The sequence below is a fragment of the Cavia porcellus genome, unplaced genomic scaffold (assembly GCF_034190915.1).
Source record: "Cavia porcellus strain 051 isolate PalLab524CR breed Dunkin Hartley unplaced genomic scaffold, mCavPor4.1 scaffold_31, whole genome shotgun sequence".
Taxonomy (NCBI): Eukaryota; Metazoa; Chordata; class Mammalia; order Rodentia; family Caviidae; genus Cavia; species Cavia porcellus.
This window is the reverse complement of record NW_026947514.1, coordinates 22127691-22154506: the sequence shown is the minus strand read 5'-3', so window position 1 is coordinate 22154506 and position 26816 is coordinate 22127691. Positions and strand designations below refer to the sequence as shown.

The following is a 26816-nucleotide window of genomic DNA, read 5'->3' as shown; positions in this document are numbered from 1 at the left end:
GATTTAACAAAAAGTAAAATTGTCTTATGAATGTTTTCTAATTATTTACTACAACTTTTTGTTTATTCATTCCATACCTTCTATGTGCTGAGCAAGGGATAAACAAGACCTCAGCATAGTCAAGAAACTTTCCAGGCTTACATAGAAGGTGTTAAACAAATATACCACATCAAACATGGTATTCTTAAAAGCTATCATGACTGCTATCAGAATGGTAAATAAGAAGAATCAAATTTAGATGGGAGGTCTGAGAAGACTTGCCAAAAGATAATATTTAAGGTAATACGTGAATGCTGAGTATAAGTCAATGAATTAAACTGGTGGCAACTTAAGGGTGGCAGGTAGAAAATTGGAAGGAGGACTGGGGAAGCAGGGAGTGATGTTGCAGTCTTAGCTAAGTGCTGAGACAGAAATGTTTGCTGCCTTCAAAAACTGAAGGAAGGCCTCAGTGTTAACTACACTGACCCTGGAAGAGGTGATTAGGTGAGGTGGGTAAAGGTGATGTTCAGGAGTTCAGATTTTATTTTTTTAAAGACAGCAGGCAATCAATGGTTTTAAGAAGAATGATTAACTTTGATTTATACTTTTCAGTGCAAATATTGATGATTATAGATGACAAGGTCAACTATGGGGTCTGAAGAGGGGGAGGCATCAACAATGTTACAACACCTCTGTGGGCCAGGCCTTAAGACAAAAGATAAAACAAATGCACCCACACACTTTCTCAGGATAAACTTCAGAGATTGACATTCTAAGTATGTATCACATTAAGGAAGCCAGAAGGAGCCACTAACCCAGCCTCTACAGGAGAAGCTCGTTCTATATTCACGTTCCCTTGCTAAACTCGCTTCCCCATTTGATCCCCACTTAATCAACTTTACCTGAGCAATTATACTCTAATCTTATTGGTTGACCATAGTTCTGTCACACCTAATGCCCACCTTGCGACTTCCCATTTTTCCCACCTTAGATCTGCCTCACCTAAAATTCCTAGAAAAGGCAGGGTCTTTGGCAACACACATGGGACCCCTTTTGTCTCTCTCTGACAGAAGCTTTACTTCAATATATATATGGCAATCTTTTGAATTAGTTGTCATTCTATGTACCAAGAATAAATTTTATATTTGTCGCATATGTTATATGTACCTGCAAAGAATGTCCAGAAAAAAAAGCCATACACACACAAGGCCAACTTACTCTAAGCAAAAAACATGTGCATAATCCTCATGTAGCTCAAAATCCTAATTTTCAGGTACCAAAAGAGAGTTTAGGCAAACAAATATACCTAACAGAGTCTTAAAACAAAGACACTGAGGTTTTTAATCAGGTGATTTTCTAGCTCTAACCCATTATGGGGATTTCATGACAACCTGGGAGCAATTTACCGTAAGATAGAAATGAGGTAAAGGATATATGTTGTGCTTTGAATGTATTCCAGCAACTATTAAAGAATGAACTCATATGAGGAAGTTCAAGTTCACGCGAGACAGCTATTAACACTGGCTCAGATGTGAAATATTGAAGGCCTGCATGGGGTGGGAAAATGCATAAATGGAAAGGAGGTAAGAGTCTTGTTATTGTTTGTAACTAGATGTTTCCCCAAAGCCTCTTGCAGTCAAAGGTGGGGCAGGCTTTTTGGAGGTGGCTGAATCTACAGTTTGTGATTGGTTCCAGGTCTAACGCTGGGAATAAAGGTTATGAGTGCTACACTGGCCCTAGAGCAGGCAGCCTGCATACAGTGAAAGGGACAGAAAGAGGCTCTCCTCTCTCCTTTCTCCCTTGCCTGCTTTTGCTGTCTTCCATCACCATGAACTGTGGTCCTCAGCCATGTGCCAACCTGCCTTGCAGCCACTGGATTATGAACTGAAGCCTCTACAAACTGTGATTCAAAATAAAACTTTCCTCCTTTAACCATGGATGTCAGGTATTTTGTCTCAGCAATGAGAGAAAAGTAACTAGGACAAGTCTCAACCTGCGTTAGAAACCCCACTGAATCATAGTGTAGATTTGAAGCACGAAAGATAAGAATGTGAATTGTTTCCTACTGAAAGATAATTTGATGATTAAGGGCCAATATAAGAAAAGAAACACAAATTTTGCTCACTGATCCTTGAACTGGGAATGTTAGTGAACAGTAAGAGTAGAGATGTAAATCTGCACATCATGTTAGAACACACAGTATAAAGACAACCTCAAAATGTGCCTGCTAATCACTGTGGAAATCAGTGTGGGGATTCCTCAAAAACTATGATTAGAGGTCCCATTTGGCACAGCTATTCCCTTCAAGATGTAAAGAGTTAAAAACAACATACCACAGCAATATATGTGCAACCATTTTTATAGAAACACAATTTGTAATAGCTAAATGTTGGAAACCACTCAAATGCTCATCAGTGAAGGAATGGACAAAAAAAGATGTGGTCTTTTTATACAATGGAGTACTACTCAGCCATAAAGAAGAATAAACTGGAGACTTTCATAGGTAAATGAATGCTACTTGAGATCATATTCATAAGTGAAATAAATCAGACTCACATGTGTAAACATCATATTGTCTCCCTAATGTGAGAAACTGAAAGAATAAGTAAAATTCAAAATGTACAACAGATACTGTGAAATAGGAGAAACTGTTCAAAAGGAAAGAGAAACTGGGAAAGGGAAAAGGAAAAAAAACAAGATAATTAAGATAGACATACTACTAGTTTCTCTTAATTCATTGAAAAGAAGTTTGCGCTAACATTGTTTGGACAATTTTTCATGCCTCTATCTTGTACTCTGATTAACTACTTTGAAGATAATAATATGCAATGCATTAACCACTGTTACTCTCCTATTATCTTGTTTTGAAACTTTTTTTTTCTGTTTAAAGTTTTTAAAAATGTGCCTGCTAGAGAAAGGATAAAAAGATATTTAAATACTTCTCATTGTTTCCAAAAAATGATTTTACATTTTAAAACAAAATCAGCTGGTATTGAAACATAGGTTATATACTTCTTGTATACAGAAAAAGAACAATTTATGTTGTTAATGATAAAACCAGTGTTATGGTTTGAAAACTGGTGGTCAACTTAACGCCAGCTGGATTACATCAGCATGCATTGAGAGAAGATGCTCCACCTGCAGAGGGTTGTCAGGATAAATAGGTGGAGAAGAAGAGCGGTGTTGAGCGGGATTGAGCCGTTAAGGAGGCATTGTGGGTTCTCCTACGAGTTGCTGCCTGAGCTGCTGGTTCTCCTGGAGAAGCTTTGGTCCTCAATCGAGCATTGCTTCTTGGCTCCGGAGGGGAAGACATGTGCTGCTTGGTCTCCAGGACGAACTCGTCACGCTGTTTCCTGGCACGTACCCGACTGTGCTCGTCATTGGAGGAGCTTGGGGCCTCCATGTTGCTGAGGACAGCTGGAGTGCCTTTTAGGATAGCCCTGGTCTTTGTTGTATGACTTCTTGGCTCCAGCATAGAACCCTCATCCCACTAGCACAGCTCCTTCATCCTGCTGGTATAGACTTTCTGGGTTCCACCGCTGACCCTTGGGTCTTCCTGGCACGGATCCGTAAAAGAGACTGGCGTGAGTCCTTCTTGTGGGCTCTGGACCTCCAGTTGGACTTGTAGAGGCATTGTCCTGAGCTCTGGGTTTTTATCTGGACCCATGTGGGACATTGTCATTGGGTTTAGGCTCTCGACTAAATAATCTATGTCTTTGGTGTTGCGGATAGACCTGCTGCATTTTCCCGTGTTAACTTCCGGTGATCATTATAAAAATATTATAAACTCCATGTCCTAATCCTAGTTGTTCTGTGTACAACCCCTGACTACAACAACCAGCTTTCTGGTATATGATGGTAAAAATATGGCACTGACACATTCCTAGTAGATTTCATTCCTAGTAAATTTGGAAAATACAAGAAAACATTAAGAAGGTAAATGATTCAACAAATTAAAAATACCTCACTAACCTAATTTAAGGTAGATTTCTATTTCTTATTTTAAATATCTTTTTATATTGAGGCCATTGTATGTTAAGTTTTCTTTCTTTTCTTCTCCTTTCCCCTTTCTTTCTTGCACTGGGGACTGAACCCAGGACATGGCACTACCGAGCATACCCTCTGTCCCTGAGTGACAGCCTCGGTCCTTCCTAGTTCTTTCAAATAACATTATATATGAGAATTTTCTCTGCAATCATTATCATAGTTATTGTAAATCATAGTTTGTACAATGTAGTAATCTATTTTTATAAATTCATGGTTGATTTCAGTTTTTTCTATAATCAGTACTCATTTTATACATATCTCGGTAGAACAACCTCATCAAATATTATTTACGTGATGTATGTTCCTAAAGGTATCCTTAGTAGATGGTCCATTTTAAGATTGTTTGTATTGATTTCATCTAGAATATGAAGCTTAGGAATATAGTTGTTTATAATATTCTTTAATTATTCTTTTAATGTCATTAGGAGCTGTAGTAAAGTCCTTTTTTCATCCCCAATTTTTAAAAAATTTTAAACAGAAAGAAGGAATAACAGTAAAACACTTTCAAAACTGCTAGTAGGAAAGTACTAATATTCAAGACATTGCATACTGTTATATTCAGAGTAGTTGTTCAGAGTATGACACAGGCATGAAACATTGTATAGAAAATCAGCACAAAATTTTCCACTCAGTGAACCAAAAGAAACCAGCTGTATAACTTGTGTGTGTGTGTGTGTATATATATATATATATATATATATATATATACATATTCCCTTCTTCTTTCCTTCCTTTCCCCTTATCTTTTTATGGCTGAGTAGTATTCCATCCTTCCAAACATGTTTCCAAACGTATTTTTTTTTAATCCATTCCTCCGTTGATGGACATTTCATTGTTTTCAAGGTTTAGCTCTTACACATTGTGCACATAGGTGTACATATATCACAGTGGTATGATGTTTTTAGTTTTTCTGGAAATATACTCAAAGGGAATAGTTGGGTTAAATGGGAACTCTAATCCTAGTTACCCAAAGAAATCTTCACACTGATTTTCACAGTGGTTGCATCAGTTTTCAGACCCGCCAACTGCAGAGAAGGGTTACTTTTTCCCACAGCCCCACCACCATTTATTATTGGTTATTTTCTTGATGACTGCCAATTCTTTCTGGAGTGAGATGGAATCTCAGTGAAATCAACATAGTGAAAATGGCCCTACTCCCAAACTACTATACAGATTTAATGCAATCCCAAATACCATTAGCACATCTCACAGAATTAGACAAAACATTCCTAAAATTCATTTGGAATCAGAAGAGACCTAGAATAGCAAAAGCAATTCTGCGCAAGTCAGGGAACATCACAATTCATGACCTGAAATTATACTACAAAGTTACTGTGACAATATCAGCAAGGTATTGGCAAAACAAACAAACCGAGGATCAGTGGAACAGAAGAGAAGATGCAGACACAACTACAAACACACTAAACCATATTATCTTCGACAAAGTGAGCCAAACCAATGGTGCTATAAAAACTGGCTTTTCATATGCTGAAGACTAAAACTAGATCTACATCTATCATCATACATTAATATTTAGATCAAAGATCTAAATATTAAAATAGAAACACAAAACATACTAGAAAAGTAAATAGTAAAAAGTAAATTGTCTTTTCACCAACAAAGTGAAAAGACAACCCACAGAGTGGGAAAAAATTTCAGCCAATTGTCCCAAAGGACTTCTATCTAGAAGATTTAAAGAATTGAAAAATTAGGCCCACTCCCAAATTCAAAGACCCAACCCAAAAATGGTCATCTGAGATGAATATATATTGCTCAAATGAAGAAATACAATAAATAAATATATGAAAAAAATATTCAACATCACTGGTCATTCAAGAGATGCAAATTAAAATAACACTGAGATTCCATCTCATCCCTAATATTGGACATGTATAATATTTTTTCCTAATTACTCTGGGTAGCAGTGTTTAAATATCACCAGTTCTTTTCAAGGAACCCAGGTGTAGTGGATTGGTAATTGGTGGTCAACTTAAACACCAGTTGAACTGAATCAATGTGGTACTGAGTGTGGATGGTCCACCTGAGGACTGCTGCCAGGATAAAAAGGGAGACTTGGAGAGGAAGAGTGGCATTGTGGGTTCTCCTAAAGGGGGGTGGTGGTGTTGTTTGGAGCCGTTGGTTATCCTAGAGGAGCTTGTCATGCTGGCTCCATTGACAGGAACTCAGCTATCATCAGAGGAGCTCGGGGCCTTGTCACTGAAGATGACTGTGATTAGCTTTAGGAGGGCTTTGGTCCTTACTTTAATCTTTGCTTCCTCGCTCCAGAGGGGAAGATGTGTGCTGTTTAATTTCCAGAAAAAGTTTTTACATTGGCCTCCTGATATGAATTCTGCTGTTCTCATCTCGGAGCCCAGGACCTCACTGTTGCTCCCTTTCTGAGGAGCTCTGGTTCTTATTTTAGTGTTACTTCTTGGCTCCACTGCAGAACCCTCAACCCTACTGGCAAAAATCCTTCACCCACTGCCATAGACTTTCTAGCTTCCACTGCTGACCTTTGGGCCTTCCCAGTGCAGATCCATAAAAAGACTTGCATGAGTCATTGTCATGGGCTCTAGGCCTCCAGGTGGATTCGTGGGAGGCACTGTCATAGACTCTAGGTCTTCAGCTGGACTCATTCAGGATGTTGCTGTGGGTCCAGATCCTTGGTTGGATTTCCTGTCTTTAGTGTTGTGGAGAGATTTTCCGGAACTTTCTTGTATCCTCTGGGTGACCATCATAAAATAATACTACAAATTCTGTGTCCTGTATGTAATTTTCCTTGCAACTCCTGAGTACAACACCAGCTTTTGTTTATTTTTGCTATTTATCTGCTTTTTATTTCACTGATTTCTGTTTTTATCCTTTCATTAATTTTTTACACTTTGGACTTAATATGCTCTTTGTTTATCTCTTATGAAGGAAGTTGAGATTATTGATTTTTTTTTCTCTTGGGTTCACCCATGTAATGGTGCAAATTTCTTCCAAGCACTTTTTAGTGTATCTCATAAAATTAGATATGGTGTATTTTTATTTTTATACAGTGAAACATTTATAACTTTCCTTTGTATTTCTTCCTTGATTCATCCTTAGATTACAAAGGATTATGTTTTTTAATTTGTAAATACTTGGAAATTTCCAGGGTATCTTTATGTTATTGATTCGTAGTTTCTTTCCATTGTAGATAAATAACATATTTTGCATAATTTCAATCACCTTAAATTTATTGAAATTTGTCTTATCAGAGAATAGTCTATCTTAGAGAACAGTCAATGCATACTTGAAAAATAATGTGTAGTCAGCTGTTGTTGGGCTACTCTGTAAACATCAGATAGGTCTAGAGAGTTGATAAGTCTTTCCTATCTCTGTTGATATTCTACCTTCTATTATCCTTATTCAAAGAAGAGTATTAGAATTTCCAACTATAATAATGGATATGTCTATTGCCTTTACAATCATATTAGTTTTTGTCTCATACATTTTGATGCTCTGATAATAGGTATATATACATGTATGGCTTTTATTCCTTCCCTAAAATTTATAATGGTTGATTTATTCATCATTGAATCACTTACATACTTCTTTCATACATAGAAAATGAGAAAACTTAGCAATATTTCTTTGGGTTCTAAAATTTTATATCTTGAAAGAACTGTTAGAATCTTTCATATTACCTTGAAAAAAGAACCAGCAAAATTAACACTGAAATACATCTCATAATCCCTTTGAAGAACTGGTATACTGGCACATGAAAAAATTACTTTCATATCTCTAATTCTGTATTGATATTTCTTATGGTCTGTGTCTGGATGTCCCCCCACAGCCTCATATAGTCATAGAGGCAGACTTCTAGAATTTGTGATTGACTCATGGTCCAGTTCTGGGATTTTGGGTGTGAGTGCTACACCCAACATAGGGTGGGTATGCCCTATACACAATATAAGGGACAGAAAAAGTCTTCTGTGGCACTCTCTTTTTATTCTTTTTGCTTTTGCTGTCTTCTGCTGCCGTGAATTGTTGCCCCTCTGCCATGCCACCCGTTCTTGGAGCCAGCTGATTATGAACTGAAACCTCCCACAAACTGTGAGCTAAATAAATCTTTCCTCCTTTAACCTTTGGTATCAGGTATAATAAACCTTTCCTTCCTTCATTTTGGGCATTTGGTATTTTGTCTCAGCAATGAGAGAAAACTAACCATATTTAATCTATAGAATATCTATATATGTAAAATTTTCAAGTTGATGATAAATATTAAACAAAAATATTTATGTATTAAAAAGGAAGATCTATTGCAATTTTTTGATCCATTGCAATTTTGATAATTTCAGCTTTTGCTTTTGCTTCTTCCTAACCAATTCAAATATCTTTAGCACAAGGGTCTATTTTTATACAGTCTTAAGTCTCAACAAGCTAGGTAGCCAGAATTCTCTGTAAAAATTCTATTGGAAGAAGGGACCTGTATTTCCTAATATTTTCTCTGGGTTTCTTCCACATTTCTCTCATAATCCAGATTGTAATTGGTTTCTTAAAAGCTGTTCCAACTTAACTAAATTTCTTTGCTAAACTGATATCTAGTGATTAATATTTAATGATACCACAAAGTATTTTTCTCTCAGGAATACTATAAGTACAAAGTTAATAAGATAAATGATACATTTAATTTTTGAATTTTAATTTATCCAACCTTTTCCCTAGAGCAAAGGAAAAAAACACATATGCATTTCTGAATCTGTAGTAGAAATGTTTTCCTGGATCTGTCTCTCATCAATGTACCATCTCTCCTTTTCTGCTCCACTCTAAATTCTCAATGTTCCATTAGTGGTTAAGAAAGTGTAACATTTTCCTCACCATACTTCATTCCCCCTTGAAAGTTCAGTCACAGCAGATTGTTTATTTAAAGCCTGCACTTCCTATCTCAGTCTACATGAATGCTATTTCAGATTTCACCTGTGTGTGGTGGAGGCTTTGATTACTTTCATCTACCCATCCATCCTTCCATTTACCCATGCCAGTGCCACCTGCAGTAAGGAACTCAGTGAAGATCACAAATGATCATTTCTTGACCAAAGAAATTATATGGTGGTAGTTGAGCCACTGTAAACTGCTACATTCACAGGTTTTTCCATACAAAAAAGTAAAATGCAGACCAGATTATCTCCAATATCTCTCACAACTAACAATGCATCACTTTTATTCAACAATGATTTTTATCATTCTAATCAATCTGGACAGAACTCCTGAAAAGCTGGTGTATCTATTTTACCATAGGAAATCCAAACTGATTCAGCAATACTATAACCCAAAAGATTTGTCCACCACAATAACATAATCAGTAAAATGCTTGCTAGATCAGCCATCTGAAGTTCTTTGAGTAGTTTATCTTATAGTACAATAAATTTATCCCTGCTTTATTGTATAAAATTTTATATATTACTAGAAAATCGGTAGTGAAGCTAATCATGGTGCCACATTCTATAATCCCATCACTCAGGAGGGAGGCTGAGATGGGAGAATTACAGTAAATTCAAGACCTGTTGGAGCTACAAAGTGAGTTCAAGGATGACCTGTACTACATAGCGAGACTCTGTCTCAAAAACCTCCAAAATAAATAGATTAACTAAACAAAAATAAATCAGTAAACTTTTTTATGCACTTGGTATTTGTCTCCACATGACTTTAATCTATTTTCAGAAACCAAATTACTTACAGTAGTTAAAAGTTTATCATTTAAAGGATTCTCAGAAATTGTGTCACTCTTAATGGCAAAGATGCGAGCTGTTTTAATGATGCTGGTCCCATTGTGACCATTATTTATTCTTTTAAATATTTTAAGGCAAACAATGACTCTTTGGGTGAATGTATTTTATACTATTTCTTTACTTTTTCAATGACTTGTTGAGCAAATTATTCAGTGACTTGTGCAAGGAACTGGGTTTGATTCAGGGGGGCAGTGGGACTCTAGCAGGCTTGGCAATTAATATTTTCAATTAAGTACTTCCGGGATTCCTGAATAATCACTTTTGATGCATTATGATTTTCACAGTTCATAAAAAAGAAAAAAATTCTCAACTTAATTGATGATCTCTTGTCTAATCTTTTTTTCTTTTTCCTTCTGAGACAAGGTCTCACTATGTAGTTCAGGCTTGCCTCAAACTCATGGTGATCCTCCTGGCTCAGCCTTCCAAGTGCTGGGATTACAGGCATGCACCAACACTCTCAGCCTTGTCTAACTTTTAAAGTACAAAGTGAAATAAACCAGTTAAACATTTTGGCAGCATACTAGTTTTAACTACTACAAAACAATAAAAATGTATATATAATTCAGCATGATTTGACTATCTACAAAGTTTTAGATGTATTATCTAAGCATTACTGGAAAAATAGCAATTAAATTTTTGTTAGGATTCCAGAAAGGCTGAAGCTAAAAAAAACTTTAAGAAAATGTTTTAATCACCAATTTAAGGTGTACTGCATGTAACATGTATTTCTGAAGTAAAACACAAGACAGACATTCTGTGCTCTCAATGGTAAACCATCCAGTAAGGCAGCATACCTCAAGCTTCAGTGTGTAAGGACTCATATAGCTGTATTATTTTCTTCTTCATGTTCTTAACATTTTACCGTGTACTCTCTATATACAAGAAGCCTAAGAAGTTAGTTTATAAGCACAGAGATGTATTTGCATAGCAGTTTATATAAAATTTCCCACCAAAACATGGAGGAGAGTGGCTATAAATGAGATAACTGGGGAATCATAGTAGTGAAGTATCTGCAAATTTCCTCATGTTTGCTACTATTATTCCTAAGAAATATCTGTAAAGTCAGACGAATAATACACTGGTGATGTGATTTGATAATCATTAAACTACACACGTTTATTCACCATCTACTATCTTGAGTTGCACCAGCAGTTATGTATAGTGTGCTTTAGAAATTATGGTTATAGAAGACTTAAGTCAGAAATAGCTGACTCTAGAGAGAAAGTGCTAACAGCCATTGATTGCTGTGAGCAAGGCAGAAACAAATCACAGTGAGATTCAATGAGGGGAAAATGACTTCCAGCAGCAAAATATGTATTTACATCACACACATGTTTACATTGACCCACTATGACAAAGAACTTTGGCTGCTGAAAGACATTATCAACACTTCCTCAGCTACCTCATCTTGTGCTTAACAATGTTTGTGTCTTTAAAAAGTTGTTACATATCAGCTCTTCAGTCAGAAGTTAAAAATAATGATTTTCCTTTCAGGAAGAAGACGAATAGGAAAAATTGGGTCTTCTGTGATTTTACTAAGGTAACAAAATAAGGACTTTTTTTTGGACAAAATTGTACTCCTCTGTGAATTCAGATTAGCAATGCTGTGTAACTGGCTGACTTTTGGACATTCTGTTCTATTTGAAACAGCTGGGACAGCAAGGAAGCCTGTATGTCCTTCAGAAACTCAATTAGGCTGGATGGAAAAGAGGCCATGCAATGTTTCTTTAGTCTACAGAGAGTCAGTGAAAATGTGTTAAGTTCAGCTTGGAATTGAATTCTAACTATAAACCTTCAGATCAGGCGTTGTTCAAACAGCCTGGTAACTTACTGTAATATTATATTATTGTATTTTTATATAACATTATGTTCTTATAATTGTGCATGTTCTCACTACTCAAAATCTCAACAGGTTTCTAGAAATCTGATCACTGTTGTCCTGGAGATTGCCTGGGAATAAACAGCAGATCAGCTCTGGCCTTGCACTGAATGAGAACTTGACTTGCTTTACTTCTGCTAAACTTTCTCTCTAAGGGTAACATGGGCATGCTGGATGTATCGCTGCTTTCTTACAACAGCAACAACATGACAGGTTGGTTGCCAATAATGTTCTGCTATTGTAACAGTGACTTGTCTGTCCACAGCAGTATAGTCAGAGTTGTACAACCGAAAAGAGAATAACTTCTTCCAAAGTAAGATGTGGATAAAACATTTCCCTCTGCCTTACCATCACAAGTCTCTGTTCAAAAAAGACTCAAGCATCTTTCTTTCCTCTAACTACCAATGAAGTTTATAGGAACCACCTTTATTCCAACTACCCTGTTCTTCTTTGCACAATCAATGTTTGTGTAAAGGCTTTAAATTTCCAAGGGTTTAAAGATTTCTCTCAATATGCCCTTCTCTTGAATCCCCAGCACAGTGCTTTATTTATTAGTATTTCTTTAACTGGAAAGTTAACAAAAGAAAGTGTTTCATATAACGTGTAAAAGGAAAAAAAGATTAGTATTCTAATTATTCTTTTCTTTTTTGGTCTTTTTGAGACAGAGTCTCGCTATGTAGTTCAGGCTGGCCTTGAGTCCACTTTGTAACCCAGGCTGGTCTCGAACTCTAATTATTCTTTTTGATAGACCAAGGGTTGGCAAATTTTTCTAAAAAGGGCCTGACAGTAAAATTTTAGACTCTGTATGCCATACAATTTCCTTTGTGCTACTCAGTCTCACAGTAAAGTAGTATCCAAAGACAGCTATAGACAGTGTATGAATGAGAATGGCTGTCATCTAATAAAATTTTATTTATAACTACAGTTGGCAGGCAAGACCAAAGCTATGGGCAGTTTGCTGACATCTGTTGTAGAACAACTATGCAAGAGCTATCTGTTAGAATTAAGATGATATAGTAACTATTGCTTTTTTAAGATCATGCCCTCTGCATCTTTATACGCCTGTCCTCCACCTTCATACCCAACAGGTGGTACAGTGTTTTGGATTATGATACTTGTAATATGTTTACTTAATTAAAATGAATTCTATAGTATCTGATTTCCTGGCATCACATAAAGTTTTAAGCAGAACCACTGAACTGAAGTTCCAATAATGTATCATTTTAAAAACTCTGTCCTAGAAAATGGAGCATTTTATAAACTGATGAAATAGTATCTTATTAAATTGATACTACCTTGAATAGATACCTCTCTCTTTATAGTTCCAATTTCTCTTATTTATAGCATTTTTTCAGCATACCAATGATTAATCAGAAGTAGTACTAATTATCTGCAGAGCTAAGAAACTAGCTTTCTTACAACCCACCTAACCACAAGCTTCTCTAGAAGCTGTTTTGCCTCTCAGTTCCTTTGAGTAGCTTATTTTCATGAAAATAGTATCATCAAATAACTGTTGGTATCCACAACTAGTAAAAAGTGTGGTTCCACATTTCCTTTCCAATGACTACAAAATATGTGATATTCCCACAAGTTTTAGGTTAGATTACTGTAGCAAGTCCATGTAGTCATCAATGAAATGGAAAAGTTGTAAAATGTTTTAGTAATATTACTGTGGAACAATGCCGTCATAAATATGCTTCGTGATCCTTTGTACACCTGTACTATCTATTTGCTAAGCTTTCAAACTTGACTCTCACTTTGCCAAGTGTTGGCCTATGGTATAAACCAGGCCTGATTTTGTCTTCGTCCACAAATGTAATATTAAACAGAACTTCAATGAGTTTACCAGCTGAAAATGTTAAACATTCATAGCCTTGCCATTTTCTGTTATGGAAATTGCAGTGATTTACAGCAATCTGAGTCCCACTACACAGCACCAACTCACCTGATAGCAAATATAGCTGTATTTGGAAATAATGTTTTCAGTGTTTCACTCGCATCTAGACCTCTGTTAAACTAAGAGATATGTGTCATGTTTCTGTACTTTTGAAGAAAACTTTTACATACTGAAATGTAATGTTACATTTGTGACTTTTAGAAAGCTTAAGAGATAAGAGGTCTAAGTTTATATTACGGTATGGCCAGGGATTTAGCTCAGTGGCATAAGCACCTGCCTGGCAAGCATGAGGTTGCAAGTTTGATCCCCAGTACAAAAAAAAAAAAAAGAAAGAAAATACACACACACACAGAGCAATAGTATATCAGTCAAGTACAAAACTTACTAAGTTTATAACCTTACTTTTTTCACTAGTGAGTGGAGAAAAATAATGATTCCAACACACCAGGGTTGCTGTGAAGATTAAATATGATAATACATATAAGGCACTCAATACCTACAAAAGGGCGATTTCATGTAATTTGTTCTAACACATGGTCAATCATTAGTGATTGTCATTAGCTCTTGTTGCCTAAACTTTGTTTTTCTGCTAATGTATAAATCTTTGCTTGAGTATATGAGACCTGATGAGAATGCTGCAGCATGACTGAGGAAATTTAAAAATTGCCACATGAGACATATGCTTACCTCTACAGTCAATAACACCTATCTATAAAAACAAAAGTAGAAAGAAAAAAAATCATAAGAAGTCCTTTTCTCAAAAAAGCTATCAATAATGTCCCATAACTGTGAATTTCTGTTTGGGATGGAGGACGTGTAGTGTGTGTACTAAGGAGGACTTACGCCTTTTATATTCACTGAGTATTATATACAGTTACATTCTGTAGAGGGAGGAAGCATCATGGAAATAATTTTATTTGGCTAAAATTAATGAATACATACAGAGTAATAAATATTCATAAATATTCAAGTTTGTAAGAATATAAAGTGTCTTGGTTATTTTTCTCTCATTGCTGGAACAAAATACCAATGCCCAAAAGGAAGGAAGGAAAAGTTTGTTTAGCTCACAGTTTGTGGAGGTTTCAGTCCATATTCAGCTGGTTCCAAGGCAGGTGGCATGGCTGAGGGGCAACTGCTTGTGGTGGCAACAGATATTAAAGGTGGAAAGACCAAACAAGACAAAGAAGAAAAAGTATGCCTCCCTTCCTCCCTTATACTGTATGCCGGCTCACAGTGCAATGCAGCACTCACACCACCAATCCCAACATTAGACAATGAACCAATTGCAAATGCTAGATCTGGCACCTCCATGACTACATGAGGATTTGGGGGACATCCAAATACAAATCATAACATAAGGGAAGTCAGAAAGACTTTATTTACTTGAGTGGGGGAACTGTCTTTGAGGGCATATTTGAATATAATGGAGCCTCTCTAGGTCAATGTTTTTAACAGGGGCCAATTTTGTCCTTCAGGAGATATCTGGCAGTATATGGAGACATTTTTGATGTCACCATCTGAGATGTCACTACTGACATGTAGTGAGTAGACTCCAAGGATACTGTTAAACATGCCATGATGCATAATTTAGCTTCTACAGCAAATTATGTGAAATGTGAAGCTCCTCAGTTTGAGAAACTGCTCTGGGGTAAGAGCTATTGCCAATAGGTTTATCATCAACCACAAATGGATATTGGGCAGTCTAGGTAATGGTATACGTTTTGTCAATATGGTCAAATTTTCCCAGACTTCTGTACATTAGTTGGTTTTGTGTTCGCAAATCATAAGCTAAAGTATAGCATGGAGTCCACATAACCAGGAGAAGAATGACTGAAAGTGCTAAGACTACAGTTTACAAAGTACTGAGTGTTATTTGACCTTTAAGGGACTTCAGTGCTAAGAGCAGCTGGAATTACACATAAAGGAGGGCAGTTATCCACACCAATACTTTGATCACCGAAGTGACCAGAAGTTTTCTGGTTCAAGATATCTTGAGCAGCATCAGTTCTCAAAGACACAGAGTTAAGAGTGTCAGAGACTTAGTTTCCACATCAAAAATGATAAGCATAATCTTCAAGGAAAATGTTTTTCTTTCACAAGGGTCCTTACGCCAACACTGTCAGGCTATTTAAGTGGTTGTGGGCTTAAACAAGAATAACACTCAAAGACTACAAATGTAAAGAAAGAGCATTACCTTCAAACTTTTGACTTTGTACCTGATGTCATCATGGCAGTGCCTAAGAGAATCTCTGTGAACTCTGTATTTAGAATATCTGCCATCAGTTCTTTCAGATGAGTAGCAGGAATCCTGGAAAAAATAAACAACAAAAAAAGAGTCTACACTAGTAGTTGAAAGAAAAAAAATCAGTGTTTGAAGTTAGTGTAAAAATACAGAAATGTGCACAACAAATGATTATGGTAATTTAGAAATACATATAGGCGAAAACAAATAGCAGAAAAAAAGAAAATGGTGACTGTGGACAGTAACATAACATATTGGTAACATAAATATCCCATATTGGTTAGATTTTCTTTACAACTAGCCCAACACCATTCTGAAATGGCTTGTATCCATTAGTTGAAAGGAAGGAGGTTTGAGTGACAATTAGTCATCTGAACATGGTCATTAGTGACATACAATTTCGGATGTTGCATATTGTCTTTTAAAATAGTACTTGGGATCAAATATTCTTGTTAAAAGAAAAAGAATGCTATTTTTAAAACGAAAGCCTTTATGTCACTTCGTTTTAATGTTCTGTTTTTAAACTTAATGTCCTACTCAGTTTTAAATGGAAGGATATCTCATTTGCTTTCATAAGCACAAAAAAATTCAGGAAATAAAGTAAGAGACCAAAAATTCTCTAGGCCTTCCTTTTTTCCCTTTCATTTTTTGGAAAAAGACGAAACATAACACAGAATCAGTAGCCACTTATTTAGATATCATTTTTATGATTTAGGGAAAAATTAGGAAAAAAAAGAAGGGCAACTGATTTTGGTAAGAAAAATCATGTATGGCATTTAGCACCTCAAATAGTTGGGAGGAATCTTAAGGGCCACTGAATGTTCAAGTTGGATGGGAATCAGAATTCCAAAGTTCCCATTTTTATGAGAAAAACAAAAAATGAAACTCATGGAAGTTATGAGTTTTTTTGCCTAGAGCTAGGTAATTTGTGGTAGATTGGGGTTGGAATCCAATCTTACTCCTTTTCCTTTTTATCAGGGACATGATATTTACATATGGAATTAGAGTGCTTGCAGACGGGAGGGGTCAGTGAAACAAGGCAAAGAATGGGAAGAGTGACAAGAATTTAGGGCTCTGCCTATTTGTTCACAGCTTGCTAATGGTTACAAAGTTTTAGAGATTTGAAATATAAAATCCATCTCTATTAATCTAAAGGCTTTATAGATTTTCATCTAAGCTTATGTCTGTTTTCATGAAAGTGATTTAAACAAATGGGCTTCAACAGATGGCAAAGGAAAGCAGAAACAATTAGATCCATGTCTAGCTAACTGACATACTCTAAGCTTCAGTTTCCTCATCTGTAAAATAGGGAAAATAATCCACATTGGGTATCACTGAAGACTACAAAATTGTAATGTATTTAGCTACTGTTTGCTGCATAGTATGTATATATTTGCTAATTAATCTTTCCCTTTCAAGCTGAAGGCTTCACTTTAATGTATTATAAAGTATTGCTCTGAATTTTGGGAAAAAAAACCTTAAAATTTCATTGTAAAGGCACTTCCATGTCAGTATATGTACACACACACACACACACACACACACACAAACGCTAGAATTGTAGATAATTACATATGTCTAACTTGTACAAATAGACTTGTAGATAATTAACTACTTGACAATTATCTAGGATCAGAATAATGATAAACCTTTCAGCAATAGTAGAGAACACAATTTTTGAATTGTACTTATGAATACTGAGTTTGGTGAAGACCACTGGGGAAAAGTACGTTGTCACTGGAGGTTAAACTCTATTTTTTATGCTACTGTTAAACAGACACCTGCTTCTAAGCAAGTGCCACCTGTTTCAATACTACCTCTTAGCAGTCCTTTTCATTTACTTAGGTGACTTTGGTTACTAAGGAGCAAATAGGGACAGGATATGGGTATGACATAGTCCCGCTATGCACACAGGGTTCTGTATGGGTCATGGAAACTATATGGTCTTGGATTCTGGTTTCATAATTTTCATTGGGATTTAAACTGAAAAATATAATCAAATTAGGAGAAAGATTCAGAATTTTAAAAATATACTGGAAACATGTGGTTTTGCCCTATTTGTACTAGTCTAGATTTCAGGATGTGTCAGCTTAAATCTTGGGTCTGAAAAATGTTTAATTTCCAAATTACAAAAAAAAAATGTCTTGTGTAAGTTAATTTTAAAACAATGTAGGCTTTGAGAACCACAAAAAATCAGTGCTTTCAATAAATCCATATGATATAATCTAGCTATGTTTCCTTCACATTGAATCTTGAAATAATATGTCAAACAGAACTTCATTCAGCTATTTTTTAAGGTCCATGTAAAACAAAATGTTACATGGTTTCCAAAGAGAAAAAGTCACAGTTGTTAGCTTTGGTCACTTATTTATATGTGTCACTTTAACTATATTGATCCTAGCAACTAAAATACAAATTGCTAAAATCCTACATCTGCATTCCTAAGGGGATTATGAAGAGGTTCTCTGGCCAGAGCCTCTTATGGCAGGACTAGATGGCAGGGATATTTGTTTGCATCTCCCTTCTGTGAGCCACTAATACATTTGCAGTAGGTGAATCCACAATGGCAATTAACTGGTTTATACTGAAATGTTTTGTGGTTAGAGTTCTATCAATAAATGGCACGGGATATGGTATCTAAAACTCTATTATAGGCTTGAATTGATGTATTATAGTATAGCAATAACTTGTGAAGTATTCTAGCTCAAAAACAGCAGTTTGTAAAAATGAAGATACTTCACAAGTTAAAATTTTACTAACCAAAAAGTTATCTATTGTCAATGTAATGGTAATTGCCTTTAATTGTCAGGTTTTACTAAATCATTATTATAGCTTTAGTGGGGCAAGTGAACTTCTAGTCCTAGGGTAAGAGACTCTATTTTCCAATATTCTGCCAAAACTTAAGTTTTGTTTGCAATCCTGACTTCACAAATGTCAATAAACAGGATGCACTGTTAAAAAGTCCCCAGCATTTTTTGGCATGTCTTCCCTTCCTACAATTTCCTCTGCACATCAGGAAGATGTCAAGTCTTCTCATGCAGGTAAAATATACTGAAAGAGACAAGCCAACTTTTTCTCACTCGAAAGTCTTTGAAATCTTCCAGTAGGCTTAGTTTCTCAGGTACAGACTCCAGATGGTCCAATGCCACTCGAGTACTCTGAAAGACAAAACATGAAGAGTCCAAACATTATACAGAATTCATTAATATGCTCAGAATCTAAATCTAAAACTGAGATGTTCTGCTAGTATAAGCAAATCAAGTTATAGATTTAAGGACTCAAGTAAGAACAGATATAATAGTATTGTATTTCCAAAAATAAATATATCTTTCATAATGAGAAAAATTATTTCCTTTCAAAAAGTATATGAGATTCACTTGCAAGACTGACTCAGATATAAAAACCCTTCTTGGATAATTGCTTTCAAGAGATAATGCCATGAAACTTTCTATAGACTATTTCATATTCATATTAATTTACAAATCTGCTTCGGTGAACATCAGAAATAAACCAGAGGATAATACTGAGAAATAGATGAATTTGCAGATAATTATCTATACAGCATATTAGAGATTCTCAAATGTTAGTGTTATTAAGAAAAACATTCTAAACAATTATTTTAGTTCAAAAGGAAATAGGGAACAGTTTTCAAAAGACAGGGGAGATATTTGAAATTAAATATTTGTGAGAGCCACAGATCCGGTAGATTATAAATCAATACCTTGTTACACAATCTTTGATTAGCTGGCCCTGTTACACTCATCAATACAAACATTAAGAGGAAAAGATCTGGAAATTATTTCAAAGCCAGTGTGAAATGGAGATTCAGTGGAACAATAACCTTGAGATCAGAGACCATATAGTATGTATTATATCTGTATTCTTTGTCCTGTCAGTGCTAGATCATATAAGGAGGAAATAGGTGTTAGTTTTCGAATTTAAAGTGAGCTTTAATTGTTCAGTAAAACAAACAAAAAATTATGGCTGATGCACAGAAATAGAGTGAAATGTCCTTCAACGACTTATTTGTAGAGCTGTAGCAAAGTCAGTGGCTACTTGATATACCATGTGTTCTCTGAAGTCTCCCATTTGAATGATACTTAACAATCGACTGATAGCATGTCACTTTTGGACTGAAACAGTTAAAAACCTGTGTGTTTCCTTTTTCATCTCAACTCCTCAATGCCATGAGGACTTCAGAGACCACAAGCTCTGCAAGACAGGACAAAGCAGCCTGCACTATAGGACTTCATTTGATTACGACAATCACCTCTATTTTGTTAAGCCATATGATTGAAAGGTTTGTTAACATATTTATGTGATTCAGTGTTATCACAAATAATATTTATACCAAAAATTAATATAGTAGACTAACCAGGTAATAGACTAATCAGCTAATCTATCTTTTTAGCCAGTAGGGGCTCTAAACTGTATCTAAGAATTTTTCCCCCCTCAAGATGAGCTCAGCTTTCTCCCTCTCCTGCTTTGAAATCCCCTATCTCCCTTCAAAAAGAAGTCCTTTATCTGACACCTCCAACCCTGGGCTCACTGATCTATCCAGAGCATATATTTCATGTCTCCCATAGGATTGAGATGCAGGCACTGATGGGAGACAGAAAGTTAACATTCTAAATTTTTATTATGGATACTTTGAGGTATCCATTTCCACCTTTTTGTTCTATAGTAATTGTACCCATTATTTTAAGTCAAAAAGCCTTCTGGAATTCTCCACTGGCTGTCCAGTGCCATCTCCTTGGTAAGCATTCGGGTTTTACCTTCTTGGTTACCTTACCACTTTTCAGTGTTCTGACACCTGGACATCTAGCTTTCTTCTAGTTTCCTCACATATTAATTGTTTTTATTTCTTCCTAAGTTTATTTTTGTGACGAGATTTTAGAGAGAAGGGTAAGAACACTTTTATTTCACCATTTTGAGTAGAAAATTGTATGGAGTTTTTCTTCAAGTTCATGTACTTCTTTTCCATTGTCCATTTACAGGATTTAGGTTTTTGTTCCTTCTGCTTAATGTTTAATATTATCATTAGCTCCCTTGAATGTACTCACACTACAAGTATCTTAAGTGACTTTATTTAACCTTTTCATGCGCAGAAAAGTCATTGGAATGATGTGTTTCTTAGTATCAGCCACAACAAGTGGGTTTAGGAGACTAGGTTGTTTTATTCACTGTCTTTCCTTATATTTAATTCAATAAATAATTATGTATTTCCTAAGAATCATCCTGTCTGTTGAACAATAAAATACAATGTAGTGTTCTGCCTGAAGGCAAAACTGCATGCACTGAATAAAATTCTTTTCATGAGCACAGACTCTAAGAGAGCTGTAGAATTCACATTCCAGTTCCTTTTTCATCCCATAATTTTTCTCAATCAGAAACAATTCTCTGAACATGGGTTAAGTATGTTAAACTCATTTTAGTAACAAAATACGTAAACAATCTCTTTCCCCAGTATAAAGCCAGCATGTTAATCCAAATACTGTTGCTTAAAATTTTCAACAAACCAACTGACAGGATGAAAGTATTTTTTGATTGCTTGTGTTAATATACTAATTTATTTTGAACATTTTATTATATTTTACATATACAATCAAAACACTACATTTTTGTAAATAATCTTGAAAACTTCTTGGTTTATTCTTTCTTTTTTTTTTGGGGGGGGGGTTGGTGTCAGGAATTGAATTCATAACTTGCACTTGCCAGGCAGGTGCTTATGTAACAGACCTAAATCCCCAGCCCCTAGCTTATTCTTTCTTAAGTACAATTATTTTTATGCTTTCTGTCCCAATAGCCCTCTAGCCAACTCCATGTTTTCATTAATTGATTTTTATTCTTTCCCATCATTTATTTCAGTTGTAGTTTATGTTCCATTTATGTGTTACTTTAATGTAAGAAATACTCTGGTACATAGACATTTTCTTTAATTTTACATTCCAGTCAGTCAGTTAACAAGTGTGTATACCCGATATCACACAAAGATCAATAAAACATGATTATATATTTCCTATTTTTTCACCTTTTAACTCCCAAGGGGAGAAGATGTATATGCAAACGATGTAAGAATTACACAATAAAAAGCAAATTGTAGTTATTTTAAGATATTTTTAAATTTCAGTCTTTTGTAGGCAAATAGATGTACCTTGAGAACACAACATTAAATGAAATAAATCAGTTACACAAGCTTAAATATCACATTTTCTCTTATATGAGAAACACAAAAGATAAACAAATTAAGAAGCTGAGAGAGAGAAAAAGAGAGGGAATAGGAAACAGGGAGATAGCTCTTTTGCAAAAGGTGAAGAGGATCAAGAGATGGATGGATGGCAAAGAGAAGAGAGGGCAGGGAGATACAAAAAGGAATTCAGATGTGTTATGCACATGTACTAATTCCCCAAGATGAATGTAATCATCATGTACCACAAGCATGAACTGATAATCATAAAAATAAAATATAAAAAAGAAATTAATATACAGATGGTGACACTTCTAAGGTGTCTGCAACAATAATATAGGAAGTAATGCGGATAATGTGTTGAGGACTCCAGGGATTTCAGCATACAATTTCATGATTAAGTTATTTGGGGAAATATTTTTATTTTTCCGGCTTTAGTATGTACATACTAAATATGCCTAAAGACTTGAAAACATACGTACTTTAATTTTTTTTTTTTAGTATGAGACCGACAAGAGTTGTAATTAGACTCAATACTACATGTCAATTCAAAATATTTTATTTTCAAAACTAAAAGTACTACAGAGACAAGATCCATATAGGGTGACAAACACTGGAAAATAAGAACAGCTGTTTTTCAGACTCCATGAATATCATACCAGCTCATATGGGAACTATCTCTTGTCAAGTCAGGGAAACTTGCAGTTAGTTTTAAGTTGGTCAATATTTTCTGCCCCATGTTACATAATGTTTTAAAGGGAGAGACAAGTCTCTACTATTGGAATTAAAGAGGCGATTATTCCAGTCATTTCTGTAATGGAATTAGCAAATGACAGAGTGCTTAATGTTTTTAAATTTCTTAATTCAATTTTTTTTAATAATAAGTAAGTTAGATGTACACAAAAAGATTTTAAAATGTACTTTTCTGAAAACATTAAAGTATACTAAATTTGATAACAAATTTGAAGACCAAGAAAAATTTACTGAGACACTTCACTTCATAAAAAGCAAACAGACAGAGTGTATCTGGTTTATCACAGAGGGTCCAACAGCTGGATTTTTGTGGCCCGAAAGCATTGGAAAAGTGGAAGACTCCTTCATCTTAATCCTATTTGGGAGCATGATGAAAGACTAAACCGCAAAAATGTAATTCAAAATTGAATTATATTTTAACATAGAAAAAAATTTTTAAATTGAATTACATTATAATCTGCTTCCTAATCATCACACACTATGTGAGGTAGGTATTACTGTTATCAGCATTATAGCAATTACACAATTGAAAATGACAGTTCAAAAAATTCTTCACATTCATGAAATGGCAAAACTGGTATACAAATGCAGGCAATGAAAGTGTGAAAATGGCAATATTCTTATTATAAAAGTATGAGCATGGCAAATCAAGTTAAAAGTAGGTAGACAGTGACCAGAAGCTGTAACAGTGAGTGCTTTATGAAAATTCCTAACCTCTCTCTAAGAGCTATCAATTCTTCAAACCCTCCAGCACAGTTGGAAGATACGTCCTTGATGGGCTTATTCTGTTAGCACAGTTTTAAGATGAAATTGTGAGGAATTTATCTTGCCGATCCTGAGCAGTCTGGGCTAAGGACCTTGTGTCCAAGCACACACAAGCACGAGCTTGGATAGCCCTTCTGTTGAAGAGAGGATGTTATGCTAACTGTAAGAACTTTTACGATACTAATTCTTTCTATTTATTTATTATTGTAAAATATAACACAACACAGTGTTGGGCCTACAACATGTGTACCTCAAATAAATGATGGATGAATGAAGACAAAGGCAGAGTCACTATGTTCTAGTAAACACATGAACTTCCACCTCTTTATTAAAAACCCACAAATCAGAGCTCACTGTTTCATTTATTTTCTCCAGACTTCGGGCACGATCAAGGAGGTAGAACTAAGAGTAAAGTTTAGAAATCTGTCTATTAGGCCCTCTGGCTTTTGCACCTACAAAAGCATTCAGATATCTGTTGACAAGGGCAAAGAATAAACTGCCACTTTTAACTATTCCAAAATGTCAACACACCAAACCCTTACGTGGAGCAGTGGAGTGGTTTATACTCGTCTGCAGTCATTTTTTCTTTGACATGCCTTTGTTTCAGACTAGAGGGAAATTGCATAATACAGTACAACAATATAAGTAGCAGCAATTAGGAATTAAAGAGGGAATGCAGTGCAATTCTTAGATTGCTGTCTCCTGTAGAGAACAATTATGGAACAAATTTAACCACAGGCATATTTTATTTTACATTATTTTATATTGTATTTTCTTTGTAAAAACCCACATCTGTTTACTTTCTTATTAATATATGGCACTAACAATTTTCTTATAATGCTGCTAAAATTATAAGTATTTTGAGGTTTAGATGATATAGGAGATGCCGTCTATTTTTTTTTATTTTAAAAATACATGTGTACTTTTTTGGCACAACACATGTTAAAAAAATGAGGCTATAAGCAGTTTATTTGGGTTCAAAAATGTAATTCTATTTCATTTGGAAAGAGATCCACTGCAAAACTTTCCTCACAAATGGCTGAAAGATCATGAAAGGACCCAAGTAAACACATTTCAAGGAGAGGAAGGCTGAGATCATAAAAAGGAGAGACTGTATGCTTTGCACTGGTAGTGATTCAGTCCAGCACAGGTATATTGGCTTTTGAGGGACCCTCTTCCCACCAAACTAAGATCCTCAGTGGAACAAACCAAACAGTAGCAGAGAAAATGCCTGCTAAGTCCCACATTGTTGATACACATCCTTTGAGAGTCCCGGTGAAAAGTGTTGTGTGGATTTCTTGGAATATCAGGAGAGTCCAGTATTTATAGACTGTGTACTTCCACTTAGAGGTGTTTAATATGTGTCTTGGAGTGAGAGGACACACAGGCTTGTTAAATAAAAACGCCAGTGAACATGGTAAGGCTGGATCAGTGGCTATGTGCAGCCTAAAATCTAGAAGAATTTTTGTCAACAGATTCTTTTTGTACTCATATAACAACTTTCTGGCCAAAAGTGGTACATTTCCTTTTGAAAGTTGTGAAGCTTGAGACAAGGTAGTCTATCTTCATTAGAAAACTTGATACAGAAGGTACTCTAGGTATTTTCCAACATTCATTCATACTATTTTTTTCCAAGAGAAGAGCTATTTGAAATACTTGTCATTCTAGGTTATTACTTACATATTACTAGACATAATCAAATTATCAATTGAAGTAAACCTCTTATATTGTTATCTTAATAAGAAGCAGTGTTTTCTCTAAATGAATGAGTTAGGGACATTGTTTTTTCCAGTAAGAAAACACAAGGAATGAGCTGAAAATTAAGGAAGTCAGGTGAAATACACATTTCTCTTTCCTAGAGATTCTGGACATTGTCTTCTTAAAAATTATTTATTCTACTCTCTAATTTAAAGGAACAATAACATATGGGAAAAATGAAGAGTAGTTTAGCGTTTCGTATGTGAGGAACAATACATTAAGTGATCATAACCTTATGAGGAATTTGAGATCTATAATCTATATTTAATGGAAGTCAATGTATTTCTTAAAATTGAAACTAAAACACACTTGCAAGGAAAGAAAATACCAACAACAAATCCAAACTTAAACCAAACCACGTTTAATGATGGGAAAACATTATAAAGAAAGGCTTCCTGGAAGAAATGGGAGTGCAGTCATTTTTGCTATGGTAGGAGGTAAACACAGAGCAAACGCCGGTCTCAGACAGGTGTCCCCAACTGATTCATGAAAAACACTAGTGAGAGGACCAGAAATCAGCACCCCAGATCAGTGGGTATAGTTCCCATAATGCTCCTTGTGTTTTATGGTGTGAGAATATCCCTTACCCTGGCCTTCTAAGCTGCCATTTTCTATTTGTAAAATGAAGATAAATAATCATGGGTCTCTATTATCCTACATGCACAAGGTATCTGTGGTTATTAAGTAAAAGAGTGAATGTGAAACTGTACTAAAAATTGTCCAGTACTTCCCAAATGGCAGGTATAAAAAAAAAATGCTGAACATCTGAGGCATTATTAACTTCAGCAAGTTTTAAAGAAAAAAGAGCGAGGTGATAACCTAAAATTATAGCTAATAAAAATAGGTCAATAGAGACCAAAGCAGATACAAGCTGCACTTAATAAAAACTATACACATTTTTAGAAATGCGTTTTTCCTTCAATCCATATCATCTAAAATACAAAAGAGGGCTAATGACTATAAATTACTTCTATACATAATGCTCCCTCCAGGCTCATTATTTGGTTAACATTTTCCTCCCTAGTGCTGGGTATTTTTAATCACAGAGGCAACTTGGAAGAAATAAAGAGTACCCATATATACCATCCATCTAGATGCTACTAACTCTGTGGTATTTGTTTTATCAATATAAATCTACCTATCCATCTCTGTCCTGTAACTTACTTTACATTTTGGTTGCGTTTTGAAGGATGGCACTTCTCCACCTATTTGAGTCTGCATCTAACTAATTCTAGTTCATTATTTTTGAAATGTAAAATTTGTGTGAGGATATGTATAAATCTTGAAGGAACTGCTTTAACTTTTATAATATTTCATACTGTAGCCCAGCCATTGTTTCTTCAGAGAATGTTCCCCTGCCTTCTCGGAGTCTATCAAAAGAACTCTCTACCATCTCATGAGCCCTACTTTGGTTAACACTTGTCAGAGAGGATTAATTCATTTATATGAGCAAGTGTTTAATTTATGTTTGTCTCAATACTATGCAATAAGCATCATGAAGGTAGAAACGGTTTCTGTAGCTCTCCCAATTCCCCTGCACTGGCTGCTTCTTA

General features: G+C 35.3%; 1 protein-coding gene across 4 annotated transcripts in view; it reads right to left on the bottom strand.

Annotated features, from left to right (window-relative positions):
• The window catches only part of Cep128 (centrosomal protein 128), a 422276-nt gene that overhangs the window by 32162 nt on the left and 363298 nt on the right, over positions 1-26816 (bottom strand). For all 4 annotated transcript variants that reach the window (XM_063241248.1, XM_063241247.1, XM_063241250.1 and 1 more), the window contains 2 exons: positions 18881-18958; positions 15753-15866 (listed from right to left, as the gene is read on the bottom strand). In XM_063241248.1, coding sequence (XP_063097318.1) covers positions 15753-15866; positions 18881-18958 — 192 coding nt within the window. The remainder of the gene's footprint in view (positions 1-15752; positions 15867-18880; positions 18959-26816) is intronic.